Raw genomic sequence first — 15,337 nt, forward strand, 5'->3', positions numbered from 1 at the left:
TTTTTTTTTCCGTTTGTGTGTTGTGAGGAAGAGAGTTGTGGGAAATGACATATATATAGAGAAATTTTCGAGTTGGGTAGTTGAAATATAACAACGATTTTACAAGGAATATTTTACATGGATTTTACGTGGTTTTAACATATTATTTACAACGACTTTACGACGAAATTAGGTAAGTTAAAGCACATTGAATACACGTTTTCACCTAAATATAACGGTAACATGTTTCGTTGTAATGTCTATGTAATGATTACGACGTATTTCTCATTCCACGTACATTCATCGTAAACTTACATGGATTTTACGACGAATACTATTCGTCGTAAATTTACATGGCGTTTACGACGAAAGTTGGATTCCTCGTAACTGCGTTGTAAACACCATGTAAATTTACGACGAAATATTTTTGTCGTAAATCTTCGTTGTTATGGGCACGTTTTCTTGTAGTGACACTAGGTTAGATGTTTATCTTCACCAAATGATTTTTTTAACCTAACAAATACAAGGAAAAAAAAGAGAAAAAGTATTTTACCACATCCTATTCAAGAACATCACAAATCTCATGAGGATCAATTAAAACGTGTTGTTTCCAAGGTTCTTGTCCATGAATGACTTGTCTACCAATTTGTTGAATCACTATAACTCCATCGGTAGATATGTCTATGAGAGAGCTATTGACTAGATTTCTCAACCCATATTCGACATCCAATTTACAGTCAACGTGCATGGGTTTTATGTTATCTTTGTCTTTGTGGTTGAAGAATATTTCAATGTGAAGAAATAGAGCTTGGTCTTTCTCATGTAAACTATCATGTCTGATTCTTAACACTCTCTCGAGATCTCCGTCAAGACTAGTTTATAGCCTATGCATTATAGCTTCCCACTCATCCCCACTTTTCCCTCGTAAAGATGAACCCACAACACAGAGACCTAATGGAAGATTGCCACAACGCTCTGTTACTCTTACTGCCTGATTTTCAAAACCATAATGTGGAGAGCTTCTCCAAAAACCATATCTACATAAGATCTCAAGGGCTTCTCCGTTAGAAGGAAAATCTACATGGTATGTATTATTGATGCCATATCTTAACAAAACCTCTTGTTATTTTGTAGTCACAATAATCTTACTTCCAGGACAAAAACAATATATATCCTTAGCTAACACATCTCGTTGATCAACACTATCTACATCATCAACAACTATAACAACCTTTTGGTTGCATAAACTTTTATACATCACATCTACGTGACATATATTCATATTGATTTGGTTCAAAATGTGTGAAAAGAAGTTGTTCTTGTAAACACAGCTTTGAACCATGATCATAGTGTATCACTACGAACATTCCTATAACTTTCCTTGGCAATTTCAATGAAATATCTATGGGGAAAATCTCAGGACCAGAAATACCTAAGGTCATAGGTCTATCCTTTTCTAAATGTAACGAAGATTGAATTTTCCCCAAATGACTTCCAAGTCCTTCCATCCCCTCAAAGTTCCTGGATGGTGAATCATTTAGTTTGTATGAAACATTTGTGGCAATCTTCTCAATCATCTTTGCTTCATTGTCCCTAACAAGAAAAAAGTTATCAAAGATTATTTAGCCTTATTAATTCATTTTAGTGAATCATCGGCTAGACCAAATCATCGATAGTTAATCCACTTAAAATTGTTGAATCAATCTAGGAAAGAAAAGAAAAAGAACAAACCAATTGACGGAGTGCTCTTCGGCTATGTTGGTGACTTGGGTGCAGGGGCAGATCTAGGACTAAACTCAGATCGGGGCACATAACATTTTTACACTACATTTAACTCTCTAAATGGGGGTACTTTTAACATACATATTACTATACGAAAATTAAAATTTAGATGGGGCACGTGACCCCATTACGTTGGCTATGCGTCCGCCCCTGCTTGGGTGAAAGCTTGGATCCAACACTCCATCTAGGTCTTTGTTTTCCCTTATCTTGAAAGCCTTCTCAAACTCGCCCATCTATTATCTTGAAGATGGTATTTGTGATTATGGTGACGATCATATTGAGACACCAACACTCCAACCTATTGATGTTGGAAAATCTGAAAGAGGTCTAAACTTTAAACAAGGTATGATCATAGTGAGTATGTTTTACTTACTGATAAAGGAGAGCCTGAAATCTTTGATGAAACTTTTGAGGATGAACATAAGGATACATGATTTGGCGCTATGGAAGAGGAGATGAATTATTTTAATTAGAATCATACATTTGAGTTAGTGGAATTGCCGAAAGGTAAGAAGGCATTGCTTAATAAGTCAGTGTTCCGAATTAAGCATGAAGATACCAGTTTATCACCTCGATACAAGGATATATTGGTTTTGAAAAGGTTCAGCCAAAAGAAGGAAATTGGTTATGATGAAATCATTTCTCCTCTTATGAAGATATCATCCATCTGGGTTGTACTTGGATTGACAGTGATCTTTGATCTTGAGGTTGAGGAATGAATGTAAAAATTGTTTTCATTCATGGTGATTTAAAAAAAAAAATCTACATGGTACAACCGAAAGCTTTGTGAAAAAGGGCAAAGAGGATCTGGTTTACCGTTTGTAAAAGATTTATGGATTAAAAGAAGTCCCGAGGCAATGCTACGTAAAATGTAAGTCGGTTATAGGAGAGCATGTGTATGCAGAGACTTCTTCAGAGCAATGTGTATTTGTGCATATGTTTGGTGATAACGATTTTATCATCTTGTTTCTCTATGTTGATATGTATTGGGTATGGGAAGGAACTTGGACAAAACTGAGGAGCTGAAGAAACAGTTTAGTAAATCATTTGCCACAAAATATTTGGGTACATCGAAATTGTTCAAGATATATGATATAAGCTGATTCACTTATCTCTGGAGATGTATTTAGAAAGTAGTTAAAGAGTTTCACATGGACAAGTTAAAGTGTTGAGTACTCCTCTTACTACACATTTCATACTGAGCAGTTAACAAAGTCTGAAACATATACTGAAAAATAAGATACGACATGGGTTTCATATGCTTCTATAGTGAGTAGTTTGATGTATGTTATGGTTTGTGTAATATCAGATTTAGATTACGTCGTTGGAATAATAAACAGGAGATTCATAACATTTTAACCATTAATGGTGTTTTCAGAGATAGATGTGAGCGAAGACAGAGAAAACCTTCAAACTAGGTAAAAAATGAGTCTATAAAATCATCAAAAACTAATGGTTAAAAGAGCAAATTTCTCAAAAAGATCCAAAAATGTTTTTAGACAAAAATACACATAAAAAGAAAAATAACCAAATGATATTGTATTAAAGAGGTAAATAACAACTATATCATTAATCTATAGATATATAAATATAAATAAATACTAATAAATATTATTTTTTTATTAATTTCTGAAAGATAGTACGAAATCTTCTTCAATTTTTTTTGTGTTTTAAAAATTTTATTTTGAAATTTGAAAATTCTTTTTTGATAATATTTTTTTAATTTATTATTTTAAATCTTAGTTACATTTTTTTAAGAAAATCATAAACTCCACTTCTCCCCCAAACATCACCTCACAAATCTAAAACATACGTCTAAATGGAAAATACCTCGGCATTTCAGAACAACTCCAAGGCTCGAAAACTCAGACTTTCACATATGTCCAAGACAATCTCCATAAGAAAGTCAATGGATGGACCGCAAAATACCTCTCTAAAGCCAGTAAAGAGATTATGCTAAAATCTGTAGCATTTGCTATACCGACATACCCAATGTCGTGTTACCTCTTCCCAAAAGGACTTTGCAAGAAGATGGAGGTATTGGGTTCCGATCACTCGAAAAGGAATGCACTGGTTAGCATGGGATAAATTCTGCCTTTCCAAAAAAAGATGGAGGTATTGGGTTCCGATCACTCGAAGAATTTAACATTGCCCTTTTGGATAAGCAACTTTGGAGATTGGAACAAACCCAAATTTCCTACTCACAAGAGTCCTCAAAGGAAGATACTTTTGAAATTCATTCCAAGCGCCGAAAGCTTCCAGACCACCTTATGGCTAGAGAAGTATTATGGCAGCAAAGGAACTGGTCACCAAAAGACTTAGACGGACTATCGGAACAGGGGAACACACACTCGTGTGGGAAGACCCGTGGATCCGGATAAAAGTGCAAGGCGACCTATCAGACCACAAGTCCATGAGTATCTGGAGCAATAGCTGTCAATGAAAGACTCTTTAAGAGACATGTCGGGAATGATCCGAGCTGCCCCCGATGTTGCTGAGGAATCAATTAACCACATGATCTTTACCTGCCCTCCCGCAATACAATGCTGGGCACTATCGACAATCCCTTTGACCCGAGAATTTTTCTGTCACAAAACCTCTATACTAATATGGACTTCTTACTTTCAAGGACCCATAGTGGAGGAATCATGGAGGAAGAAACCCGAGTTTTTCTTTGGCTTATATGGTATATCTGGAAAGTGCGAAATGAAAAATTATTTAATGGACGAGATTCCTCTCCTATGGATACTACAGACTTGGCATTAACGGGAATGCAACGCTTGGTTCATTGCCAACCAAGAAGATGATCCAAGGGAATCCATCTCAGAAATTTTACCAGAAAACCACATAGAGACCCCTATTTTCACTTCCCGTGTGGATGGCTCATGGAAACATGATGACACCACAAGTGGAGTGGACTGGATTCTACACCTACAAGATGGATCAATTGATCTACTTGGCTTACAAGGTTGTTACAAGAAAATTTCGCCACTAGTTTGACATGGGCTTTAAAATGTTTATCTCGCCATCGACGCTACTGCAATCATTTTGTCACTGATTCCCAAGAATTAGTCAAAATGATAGAGACGCCCAAAGATTGGCCAGCTTTCGCACATGAGCTTAGCGAGCTCAAATCTCTGTGGGAGACCTGATATACGAGGTCAGATCCAGTAACACTCAAGCAGATTTCTTTCTAAGACAAGTTCGAACAAGGAAACATGTTTTCTTATATGTCAGCACGGCCGTTCCTTACTGGATTGATATTATCAACTCGCCCTTTGCGAATTCGTATTAAGATTTACCTTTGTTTCTTTTTGTGATAAAAATGTCTAGATTAATTAACTATAAGAGTATAAGTGGTTTTATCTCTATAATAGAACATATTTTGATCATTTTAAACCTTGGATACTATATTTGTGATTAAAAAAAAAAAAAGCTATCATAAGGTATTTCTCTTGCTAAATATGAAATGAAAATTCAACTATTTGTCTCACATTATCTATTTAAATTTATCTAAATTTCTGACATTTTTAACTTTCCACTTAAATAGTCGGAAAGGTATGAAAACAATTAAGCTGAAACTTAAAAAAAAAAGGATCATATTCTCTCTTTTTATTGAAACATCAAAGTGACAGAAGTTCTAAACTGATTTTGCGGTAGTTTTATATACAACAAAGAAAAACACAACATAATACTACTTAAGCTCGCACAGCTTGAGACTCCTTTGCTTCTCCGGCTTTCAAGAAAGCTGAAACATAATAAAACACAATGCTTTTAGTTTTATCTTAACTTCTTTATCTTTCACAATGTTTTGCAACCATGGATTCTAGTTTCTCACCTCTCTTCTTTAGCTTGTTCCTGAAACCTCTTTTCCTGCTAAATGCAGTTTCCTGAATATTTCATATAAACATAAAACGAGAGTGAAACACCAGAAATAATATGCTATTGTTATTGCTAGGTGACCAGAAGGTAGATTCATGTGAGTTTTGATAGAACTTATACCACTGGCTGACCCGTCTTCACTGCTTCACGGATTGCTTCCACTAAATCACGGTTAGCCTCAGTGTATAGACTCGTCACCGTTCCATATTGCCCAGCTCTAGCTGTTCGACCTATCCTGTGAAGAAAATCCACCGCAGAACTAGAAAAATCCGCCTGCAAATCACACAGTAGTTTTAGAGAGTTGAGTACTTCAAAGTGTGTGGGAGTTGAAAATTAGAAAAAGCAACCTGAATAACGTGTGAGACGTTAGGAACATCAACTCCACGTGCAGCTGCGTCAGTACAGACAAAGACACCACCGTTTTCTCTGAAATCAGCTAATATATTAGCACGCTCTTCAAGTGTATGGTTCTTATGATAACGATAGCACTGGATACTAGCTTTCTCCAATATGTCGGCTACTGCTTCAACCGCCTCAACTGTATTTGCAAACACCATCGTCCTGTCTGTGCTACTGTTGTTTACAGCCTCTATGAGAGCATCAACTTGTGTGTCGACTGTGACTTCAACCCATTTCTGCTTTAGTCTGCAACATAGCAAAGACAATCACAACTCTTGAGTCGGAGTCTTACGAACTAATACATCAAGATAAGCAAAGCATATGAAAGAGAGAGAAGATCTCACCTAGGACTGTTTCGGTGAAGAAAGTTTCCGCTAACCCAGACAGCATCTTGGAACATATGTTTCAAAAGTCCTCCAGCAGTTTTCTTCCCGTTAACTGGAAGTGTGGCTGCAATGAAAATATACTGTTTGCTACGGGTATAGATCTTTCTCACTCTTCTCCAACCCTTTCTAATATCAGCACCAGCTCCATTTTCAACGGTAGGGATTTGGGTGGTATCTTCAAGATACTCTTCTTCCTCTTCATCAGAGATAGACCCGTCTTCTTCGAAATCTGCATCATCCTCATTGTCTGAATCAAATTGTGCTAAAATCTCCAATGGTTTTCCAAATTTGGAAGTAACCAAACGAGACATTTGTTTCTCATCAAAACGCAGCATGTTTATCAGACGGATAATCTGATTCTGGAAGCTTCCGCAGAGAAGCATATCAGCTTCATCAAACACCTGCAAGGTGAAACAAATATTCAATCCTAAGAGGGCTCATAACAGAATACAACACAACAGCTCTAAGCAAAAGAAAGCATACCACATATTTGACGGATCGAAGAAACTCCACACGCCTGTTTTTTTTAGGCTCAATGTTATTCAAAAGAGCAGCAGGGGTCGAAACAATAATATCAGGCTGTTTATCAGGCCAACCCTGAAGCAAAACGAAACTTCCCATATTCAGCTACAGATACCAAGAAACAGAAAGACAGATAATGAAATGGTTATACCTGTGACCCACAAACAGCTTCAACTCTGAGAAGAGGATGACCGTCCTCTCCAAGAAGACCATTAACCATCCGAACAACTTGTTCACATAGGATGACGTTAGGGCAGAGAACAAGAGAGATGGTCTTAAGTGGCATCCGCCTTTCTTCTGCCTCGGAATCAAGAGCGGTGTTGGTGTTGGTTAACTGATGGATAATTGGAGCAAGATATCCATGTGTTTTGCCACTCCCTGTTTCTGCTGCAACAACCACATCTTTCCCGGACAATATCGATGGAATGCAAACCGCCTAACAGGTAAAAAATAGTATAGAATCATCCTTTGAATTTAGTAGTAGAAAGATTCTCACTTTGCTTTCACAACTTATCTGTCTTAAATCCAAAGTAACAATTATAAGTAACTAAACCCACAAACTCAATTTAGTAGTAAGAAAGATTCTCAATTTACTTTCAAAACTTATCTGCCTGAAAACTTTGTTGCAATCCGACCAAAGTAACTGAACCATAATTTCAATTCAAGATATAAAACTAAACTCATCATTTCACAATCAACAAGTGCTTCTCTAAGTTATCTGTAAATTGAAAACGTTTACCTGAGTAAGAGAGGGTCTTCCGAACCCAGAATCTCGAAGAGCCACTGAGACCTTATCCGACAACCCAAGAGACTTCCAAGAAACGGCTTGGTCCGCGAAAAACGTGTCGTTTCCTTTTCTCTCTACTTCAGCTTCAGTCTCAGTAGCAGACGCAAACACACGAACCCATTTCCCTTCGGATCGATTGAGAGAGAGCAACGCGGAAGAACCATGAGCGAGAGGGAAGGATACCTTAAGCTTGTGGGATATGAGTTTCGGCGCCGAGGAAATTCTACAGGAATGAAGAACAGAGACAGAGCGTGAGAGAATCATCGGATATCACGGCGGATGAGAGATGAATACCCAATCTAAAAGGGTTTAGGGTTTAAGCAAATGACATTCTTATTTCCGAGAATAAACCTTTTCTATCTTCATCAGACATAGAGAGATAACCCCAACTAAACGATGTCGTATCGGGGATGTGCGCTGAGCTTAGAACGGCAGCATTTTGGGATGTTTAGTTCTTTCTTTGTCCCACATCGGTAATGCTTACAACAGGCTTTCTTTTTCTCTTTTTTCGCCTTCCATTTTTTTTAAATGTCGTTTGAGCTTTTGTTTTTCCTCACAATTTTTAGTTTTTTTACCCCATAATTTTTTCTAATTATTTCATAACCCAGTTTTCACCGTTCCAAATTCTACATTTGTCTTCTTCCTTTTCAAGCTGTGTTGTTTCATATGTATCTTCACTCGCATACCATAATCTCAATTCATTGTTAAGTAGATGTGGAAATTTAAGGACCGCTTATGAATCATGGAAGCAGGGAGAGAATTGTTGCTACAATTTTGAGTTGATCTTTCCTTACAGAACCTCTCTACAATGATTTATGTCGTGATGTGAAATTCTTGTCTAAGAGATAGTACAATTAAGGCTACTTAGTGTTAATGGCACTTTGCGTACTAGTTTGAGCGTTTGGTGCTTATGTTCTCTCGCAAACAATTGAGCTATAGCTCTAAAGCGGAGACAAGAACATATTTCGAATATTAAAAGCTGTTTGGTTCAGACCTTACGTGTTGATTTGTTTGCAGATAAGACTCTCATTGATCAAATCCGATAGAGTTTTAGAAATAGCTTGCCAAGGAGTGGATACCAATCAAATCTATTAAACATATTAACTATAATAACAAATGAATTATCTTCATTTCAATTTTAAATCTTTAAAATAATATACAAACATGTTATCATCCTTTGATTTTTGTATTAAATTTATATAAACATATTTTATTTCATAAGATATAAATATTATAAGTCAATGTAATATATATAAATTTTTAGAGTTATATTGTTTAAATTAAAAAAAAAAATCTTATAGATTATGATCACGTGTCATATACATGTTAAAATTTAACATAACTATTAAAAATATTTATATAATACATGTCACGATTTCTTCAAAAGCCAAAATTTGTCACACCTATAAATCTACTAAATAATCATGTACACAAATTAAATGGTAAATTATGTAAAACAAAATTAAAAATACATAAATTATGTAAAATTTATAATTTTCATTAAATAATTTCTTTGCCAACCAAATGTTAATTTCACGTTTTAAAAACCTGGATCAAAATCCGTTTTAAGACTAATATGTTACATATGAAGAAGAACTAAATAGTGGTAAATCTATACTATTAAAATAGACAAGGGTATGTCATTTGTATTTAATTCTAATATAAATATTATTTATTTAAAATAGACAACAGAATAGTTATTATATTTATGGTAACTAATCTTCAGATATTTTTGTAAATGATATAATTCTAATTTCTATGTAGTTTATACTTTTTATTTAATTTAAATATTTAATACTCTGACCGTTGCTGTTTATACTAGAATAAGTGTTTTTTTGTCATCAACATATACAGACTCATACAAACTCTGAACCAAACTGGTAACTTTGCATCCATGTGAACGACGAAAGAAGGTTGTTTTTTGACACTGCGTGCTAGACTATCCGCCCTTAAATTCTCCGTCCGAGGTATATGAATGATCTCTGAGTTTAGGAAACTTGCTTTCAAAATCCTAATGTCTTCTAGATATATTTCAAACGCTGGCCATTCATCTGGTTCCGAATCATCTTCACCAATTGACATTGCGTGCTAGACTAGAATAAGTTTTATCTCATATATTTTTAAATTAAATGTAATTCTTTTCTAAATTGATGTTACATAAATTTTCTAAATATATGCGCTTACAAAACTAACATTTCACATAAATTTTAATAAACAATTTCTAATTATCTTTAAATTAATATTTAAAAATTTAAAATAAAATTGATCTTTTTAAACAAACCTATGATGAATAAGTAACATTTTTACAATTTCTGTTTTTCGGTTTATTTCATCGAATATACAAAATATTTATGGAGTCGTAATCTGTTGAACAAATAGATTTTTTAATTCTATTATGAACTAACAAACATCTATTATGAACTATCAAAATCTAGTATTTAGTAAAAATGCATCTTATTTTAATGTATCGCATAGGATAAATATACGTACAAAACAGTTACAGGTATGTATTAAAACTTATGCTGATAAGTGATAATCAACTTGGAAAACTATATAAGCAACTCCAACACTCGTTCTTCCTCTTCTTGCTCCCTTCGTCTCCAAGAAACAACTAATCTTCTTCTTGTGTTTCTTTCTCTCAAAGATAACCCTCATCTCCATAGTTTTTTATTGATCGACTGAGTTTCACTATGGACGAGATCCGGGCTGCCAATTATCCGGATATCAAAGACGATTACAGCAAAGCCAATGACGAGAAAATGATGTCAATTTATCTGGAAAGTATCAACGATAACGGAGAATCATGGCCTGAAGAGTTCATGGAAGACGGAGACGTGTTCACCAAGAATCCAAGCGAGGTATTCGAATCTGAGAACCCTTTCTTCGTCTTCGTTTACCCTAGAACAGAAGCCAGTGGTAGAACCGATGGATGCGACTCTGGTGGCTGGAGGATCATAGGTCATGATAAATTGATCAAAGACGAGGATACTGGGAAGATTCTAGGGTTCAAGAAGATTCTCAAGTTCTGCGGAGAAACAAAAGCGAGAGGTTACAAGAGAACATGGGTGATGGAGCAGTACAGGCTCCCGAGTAAATGGAACCCTAAGCAAGATCACGTGGTTTGCAAGATTCAGCTTTTGTTCCAAACCGAGATCAGTTTCTTGCTATCCAAGCATTTCTCGTACTCAGCAGATCCGCTTCCTGCAACGCAGTCGCTGACAGCTTATGGAATCCGTTTAGCCAATCCACAAGACGATGGTGCATATTATCTGCAGGTGATATTTGATTCTGGTGGAAACGAATGGCCTAGCTACGTTACCAACGACGTGTACTGCGTGCATCCATCGACGCTTGTGGATCATGAAGATAAGAGGTCTACAGAATCTGGACTCTGCATCTTTGCAAACCGGACAGAGGCGTGTGGTTATACCGATGGATGCGAAAGCGGTCGCTGGAGGATCATGGAAGAGGATAATCCGATCTTCTCGATGAGCCGTGAGGTAATGGGTTACAAGAGGGTTTTCAAGTTTTACGAAGAGGATAAAGGCAGATATTTTGATATTGTGGACGGAGAACAAGTGTTGAGAACCTGGATTATGGAAGAGTATAGGCTTGTCGAAGAAGCAATGAAGGATAAAGTGTTGTGCGTTATCAAGCGAGGTCGGAGGTAAATATAGCATTGATGATCATCATGATTCACGATAGCATTGTACATATTCCAGATTCCATTTCTATTAAGTGTCACACTTTGATCATGATTCATGAGTTTCTGTTTTCTAGCTATGATAATGATTCATGAGAGCGCTTGTTCCAGATTCCATTTTGGATTCAGTGACTCATTTTTCTATTCAATCATATGTTTCATGAGCCTGTGAGTTTTTTTTTTTAATTTAGACAACGATAGCAGCAGTAATAACTTGATATTGTCAAATCAAGTTAGATTATTCTAGATGTTCCAGTAGGTTCCTTGGCTTGACGAGAAGCAAAGTCTGTGTCAGCATCTTGATGTTACCACACCATAGCACTTCCTTTTAGTTCTGTAGTGTATCCATCAGAACAGTCTCGGTGTACAGAGTCTCATAATAGGTTCCATAGTTTTGTTCCATTCAAGATCAGCAGAGTTACCCAACTGATCATCACAGAGATATGTCTTGTAAGGTTTATTCTCTGGCAACAAAAGTTTCACGAAACTATCAGAATTAAGACACACCAGTAACGTCCTTGTCAAGTAACCGTGTTCAACTATCTTGCTTGATCTTCAGAAAGCACCAAGATGAATTGTTCCGCTAAGTCAGAGAGACAATCTAATAATATCTTACAGCCAAACCCATTAACATATGAACTGTTTGTTTTCTGTCTCTCTGTTACATTCACAAAGTTTGAAAACTTTAACTAAGTAAGAGATGATCTTCCGAACCCAGAATCTCGTAGAGCCACTGAGACCTTACCCCAAAACGGAAGAAACTGATAGGAACTGGATGTATATTTGACTATAACCGCCCAACCTCCCCTCTTGAAATCTCTAATCGAGAATCAAGCCAAAGTCAATTACAAGAAGGCCTTAGCCAAACCCCCCCTCCGTAAAATAAGAGCTGGGTCCTCTTATATAGTGAGGTCCAGTAACAAATGAAACACTATCTTTATTATCCTGTAACCACCACTGCCAACTCATCCTTGCAGCTCACGCCATCCTCCTCTTCTCCATTTTCCTTCTTCTTCTTCCTCACATATCAATACCCCCATCCCCGAGATTTAGCTTGTCCTCAAGTGAAAACAATGGAAATTGCTGCTTGAACTCTCCTAGTCGAAGCCAAATACCCCCATCCCCGAGATTCAGCTTGTCCTCAAGTGAAAACAATGGAAATTGCTGCTTGAACTCTCCTAGTCGAAGCCAAGTAGACTCATGCTCCGGTAAATGTTTCCAACGCACCAACAACTCCAAATAACCCTGATCATCATAGCGCCTATCCAATATCGTATCTGGTTCAATCACCAAATCCTCAGACGCAGATAACATCGGAGGTAAAGGCGTAACCACGTCTGTCGCTCCCACTACAGGTTTCAACTGAGATACATGAAACACTGGATGTATCTTTGAGGATTCCGGAAGAGCCAAACGATATGCCACTTTCCCGATTCGAGCCACTACATCAAACGGTCCATAGAAACGCGCTGCTAGCTTCTGAAAGAGACGTCGACTGACGGACTGTTGACGGTAGGGGCGAAGCTTCAAATAAACTTTGTCACCAACCGCAAACTCCAATTCCCGTCGATGCTTATCAGCATTGTTCTTCATCAAAGCTTGAGCACGCAACAGATTATGTTTCACAGATTCCAAAACCACTTCTCGCTCTTTCAACATCTCATCCAGCTCAAAGTTTTGTGTAGCACCCTCTTCGTATGCCATCAATGATGGGGCATCTCGACCATAAACCAACTTGAAGGGAGTGCAACGCAAAGCCGTGTGATAAGCGGTATTATACCAAAGCTCAGCCCAAGAAAGAAACTTCGACCAAGTCTTGGGATGAGTTGAGGCGAAGCAACGAAGATATGTTTCAAGACATCTATTGAGTACCTCTGTTTGTCCGTCAGACTGAGGATGAAACGCCGTACTAAACCTCAATCTCGTCCCCGACACACGGAAACATTCCTTCCAAAAATTGCTCAAAAATATCTTGTCCCTGTCTGAAATGATAGACTTAGGAAACCCATGAAGTCGAACCACCTCCTGAACAAACTTCTGAGCCACAGTCACCTCAGTAAACGGATGTTTCAGAGTTAAAAAATGACCATACTTGCTCAGACGATCAATAACGACCAAAATCACATTCACCCCATTCGAAGTTGGAAGCCCTTCAACAAAATCCATGGCTATATCTTCCCAAATACGCACCGGAAGCTCAATAGGTTGCAGTAACCCCGCCGGAGACAGTGTCGAATACTTGTGTGTCTGACAAACCGAACAAGCCGCGACATAATCCTGCACTCTCTTCCTCATTTTTGGCCAGTATAAAATAGCTTTGATCCGTTGTAAAGTCCTCAGCACCCCCGCATGTCCTCCTATCATCGAATCATGATATTCTTGTAGAATCAAGGGAATCTGAGCTGACTCTGAAGGAATAACCAACTTCATCTTGTAAAACAACCTCCCATGCGCCACCGAAAACCCTTGTTTAACCTGTTCTCCGGAAGCCAACTTCTGAATCACCTTTTGTATCTCCACATTCTCATCAATCTCCCGGTACAAATCCTGAAGTTGCAACGACACAGGCATAGTTAGAGCCAGTAGTGTTAACCCACTGTCCTTAACCGCTTCATGATCAATTCGCGACAACCTATCAGACACTTTGTTCTCACTGCCCACCTTGTATTCAATATCAAATTCATATCCCAATATCCTTGTCAGCCACCTCTGATAATCCAACGTAATCTCACATTGTTCTAACAAATACTTCAAGCTCTGTTGATCCGTCCGCACCACAAACCGACGACCAAGCAGATAATGCCTCCACTTTTGAATAGACAGAACAATAGCCATCAACTCTCGTTCGTATATTGGCTTTAATTGTTCTCTAGCAGTTAACCCTCGACTAAAATACGCAATCGGATGTCGGCCTTGCATCAATACTGCTCCTAAGCCAAATCCGGATGCATCAGATTCAATAATAAACAACTGATCAAAATCCAGAAGAGCCAACACAGGAGCTCTGACCATCGCATCCTTCAGATGCAAGAAAGCCTCCCCCGATGATGTACTCCATAGAAACTGCTCCTTTTTCAACAATTCAGTCAGAGGTCGTGCAATCTCTCCATAAGCTTTCACAAACTTCCTGTAATAACCCGTGAGACCCAAAAAACCTCTTAATTCCTTCACTGTTATTGGCACTGGCCATTTCTGAACCGCTTCAATCTTATGGTGATCAGTCGCAACTCCGTCTTTACTAATCACATGCCCAAGATACTCCACTTTACTTGGCACTGGCCATTTCTGAACCGCTTCAATCTTATGGTCGCAACTCCGTCTTTACTAATCACATGCCCAAGATACTCCACTTTATTCTGAGCAAAACAACACTTCTTTCGATTCGCGAAAAGCTTCTGCTCCACAAATACTTCCAACACCATTCTCACATGTTGTACATGCTCCTCCAGATTACGACTGTAGATTAAGATATCGTCGAAGAAAACAAAAACGAACTTCCTCAGAAACTTGCGAAAGACGTCATTCATCAAAGCCTGAAACGTTGCCGGTGCATTTGTGAGCCCAAATGGCATCACCACGAACTCAAAATGACCGTCGTGAGTCCTGAAAGCAGTCTTCTCAATGTCCTCCTGCTGCATCCTGATTTGATGATAACCTGAGCGCAGGTCGAGCATAGTAAAAATTGAAGCGCCATGTAACTCATCAAGTAACTGATCAATCATAGGAATAGGATACTTATCTTGCACCGTCGCTCTATTCAAGGCCCTGTAATCAACACAAAAACGGTGCGAGTTGTCCTTTTTCTTGACCAATAGCACCGGACTTGAATACGGGCTATGGCTAGGACGTATCAGTCCTTCAGCAAGCATTTCTTGGACTAAGGTTTCCATTACCTCC

The 15,337-nt window shown here is 37.7% G+C and overlaps 2 protein-coding genes across 2 annotated transcripts; one reads left to right on the plus strand and one right to left on the minus strand.

Annotated features, from left to right (window-relative positions):
• Nucleotides 1–5,343: 5,343 nt before the first annotated feature.
• On the minus strand, nt 5,344–8,118 carry LOC106294476 (DEAD-box ATP-dependent RNA helicase 22). Its single transcript, XM_013730069.1, has 8 exons — nt 7,690–8,118; nt 7,102–7,386; nt 6,912–7,025; nt 6,387–6,829; nt 5,991–6,288; nt 5,764–5,916; nt 5,600–5,651; nt 5,344–5,509 (listed from the first exon to the last, which is right to left on the minus strand). Exons 1-8 carry the CDS (start codon nt 7,999–8,001, stop codon nt 5,460–5,462), a joined length of 1,707 nt encoding a protein of 568 aa, XP_013585523.1. The 5' UTR covers nt 8,002–8,118; the 3' UTR covers nt 5,344–5,459.
• Nucleotides 8,119–10,383: 2,265 nt separating this feature from the next.
• Nucleotides 10,384–11,424, plus strand: LOC106302454. Its single transcript, XM_013738964.1, has one exon. The coding sequence runs from the start codon at nt 10,428–10,430 to the stop codon at nt 11,406–11,408; it is 981 nt and encodes a 326-aa protein (XP_013594418.1). The 5' UTR covers nt 10,384–10,427; the 3' UTR covers nt 11,409–11,424.
• Nucleotides 11,425–15,337: the final 3,913 nt, after the last annotated feature.

This window comes from Brassica oleracea, chromosome C1, assembly GCF_000695525.1.
Source record: "Brassica oleracea var. oleracea cultivar TO1000 chromosome C1, BOL, whole genome shotgun sequence".
NCBI classification, from domain to species: domain Eukaryota; kingdom Viridiplantae; phylum Streptophyta; class Magnoliopsida; order Brassicales; family Brassicaceae; genus Brassica; species Brassica oleracea.

Bases quoted from the DNA above. Each gene is read 5' to 3' on its own strand.
- LOC106294476 (XM_013730069.1), bottom strand. From the start codon at position 8,001: ATGATTCTCTCACGCTCTGTCTCTGTTCTTCATTCCTGTAGAATTTCC. The intron at 6,830-6,911 runs GTATGCTTTCTT...TTCACCTTGCAG, and splicing joins TTCGATCCGTCAAATATGTG to GTGTTTGATGAAGCTGATAT. The intron at 5,652-5,763 runs GTATAAGTTCTA...TGAAATATTCAG, and splicing joins TGAAGACGGGTCAGCCAGTG to GAAACTGCATTTAGCAGGAA.
- LOC106302454 (XM_013738964.1), top strand. From the start codon at position 10,428: ATGGACGAGATCCGGGCTGCCAATTATCCGGATATCAAAGACGATTAC.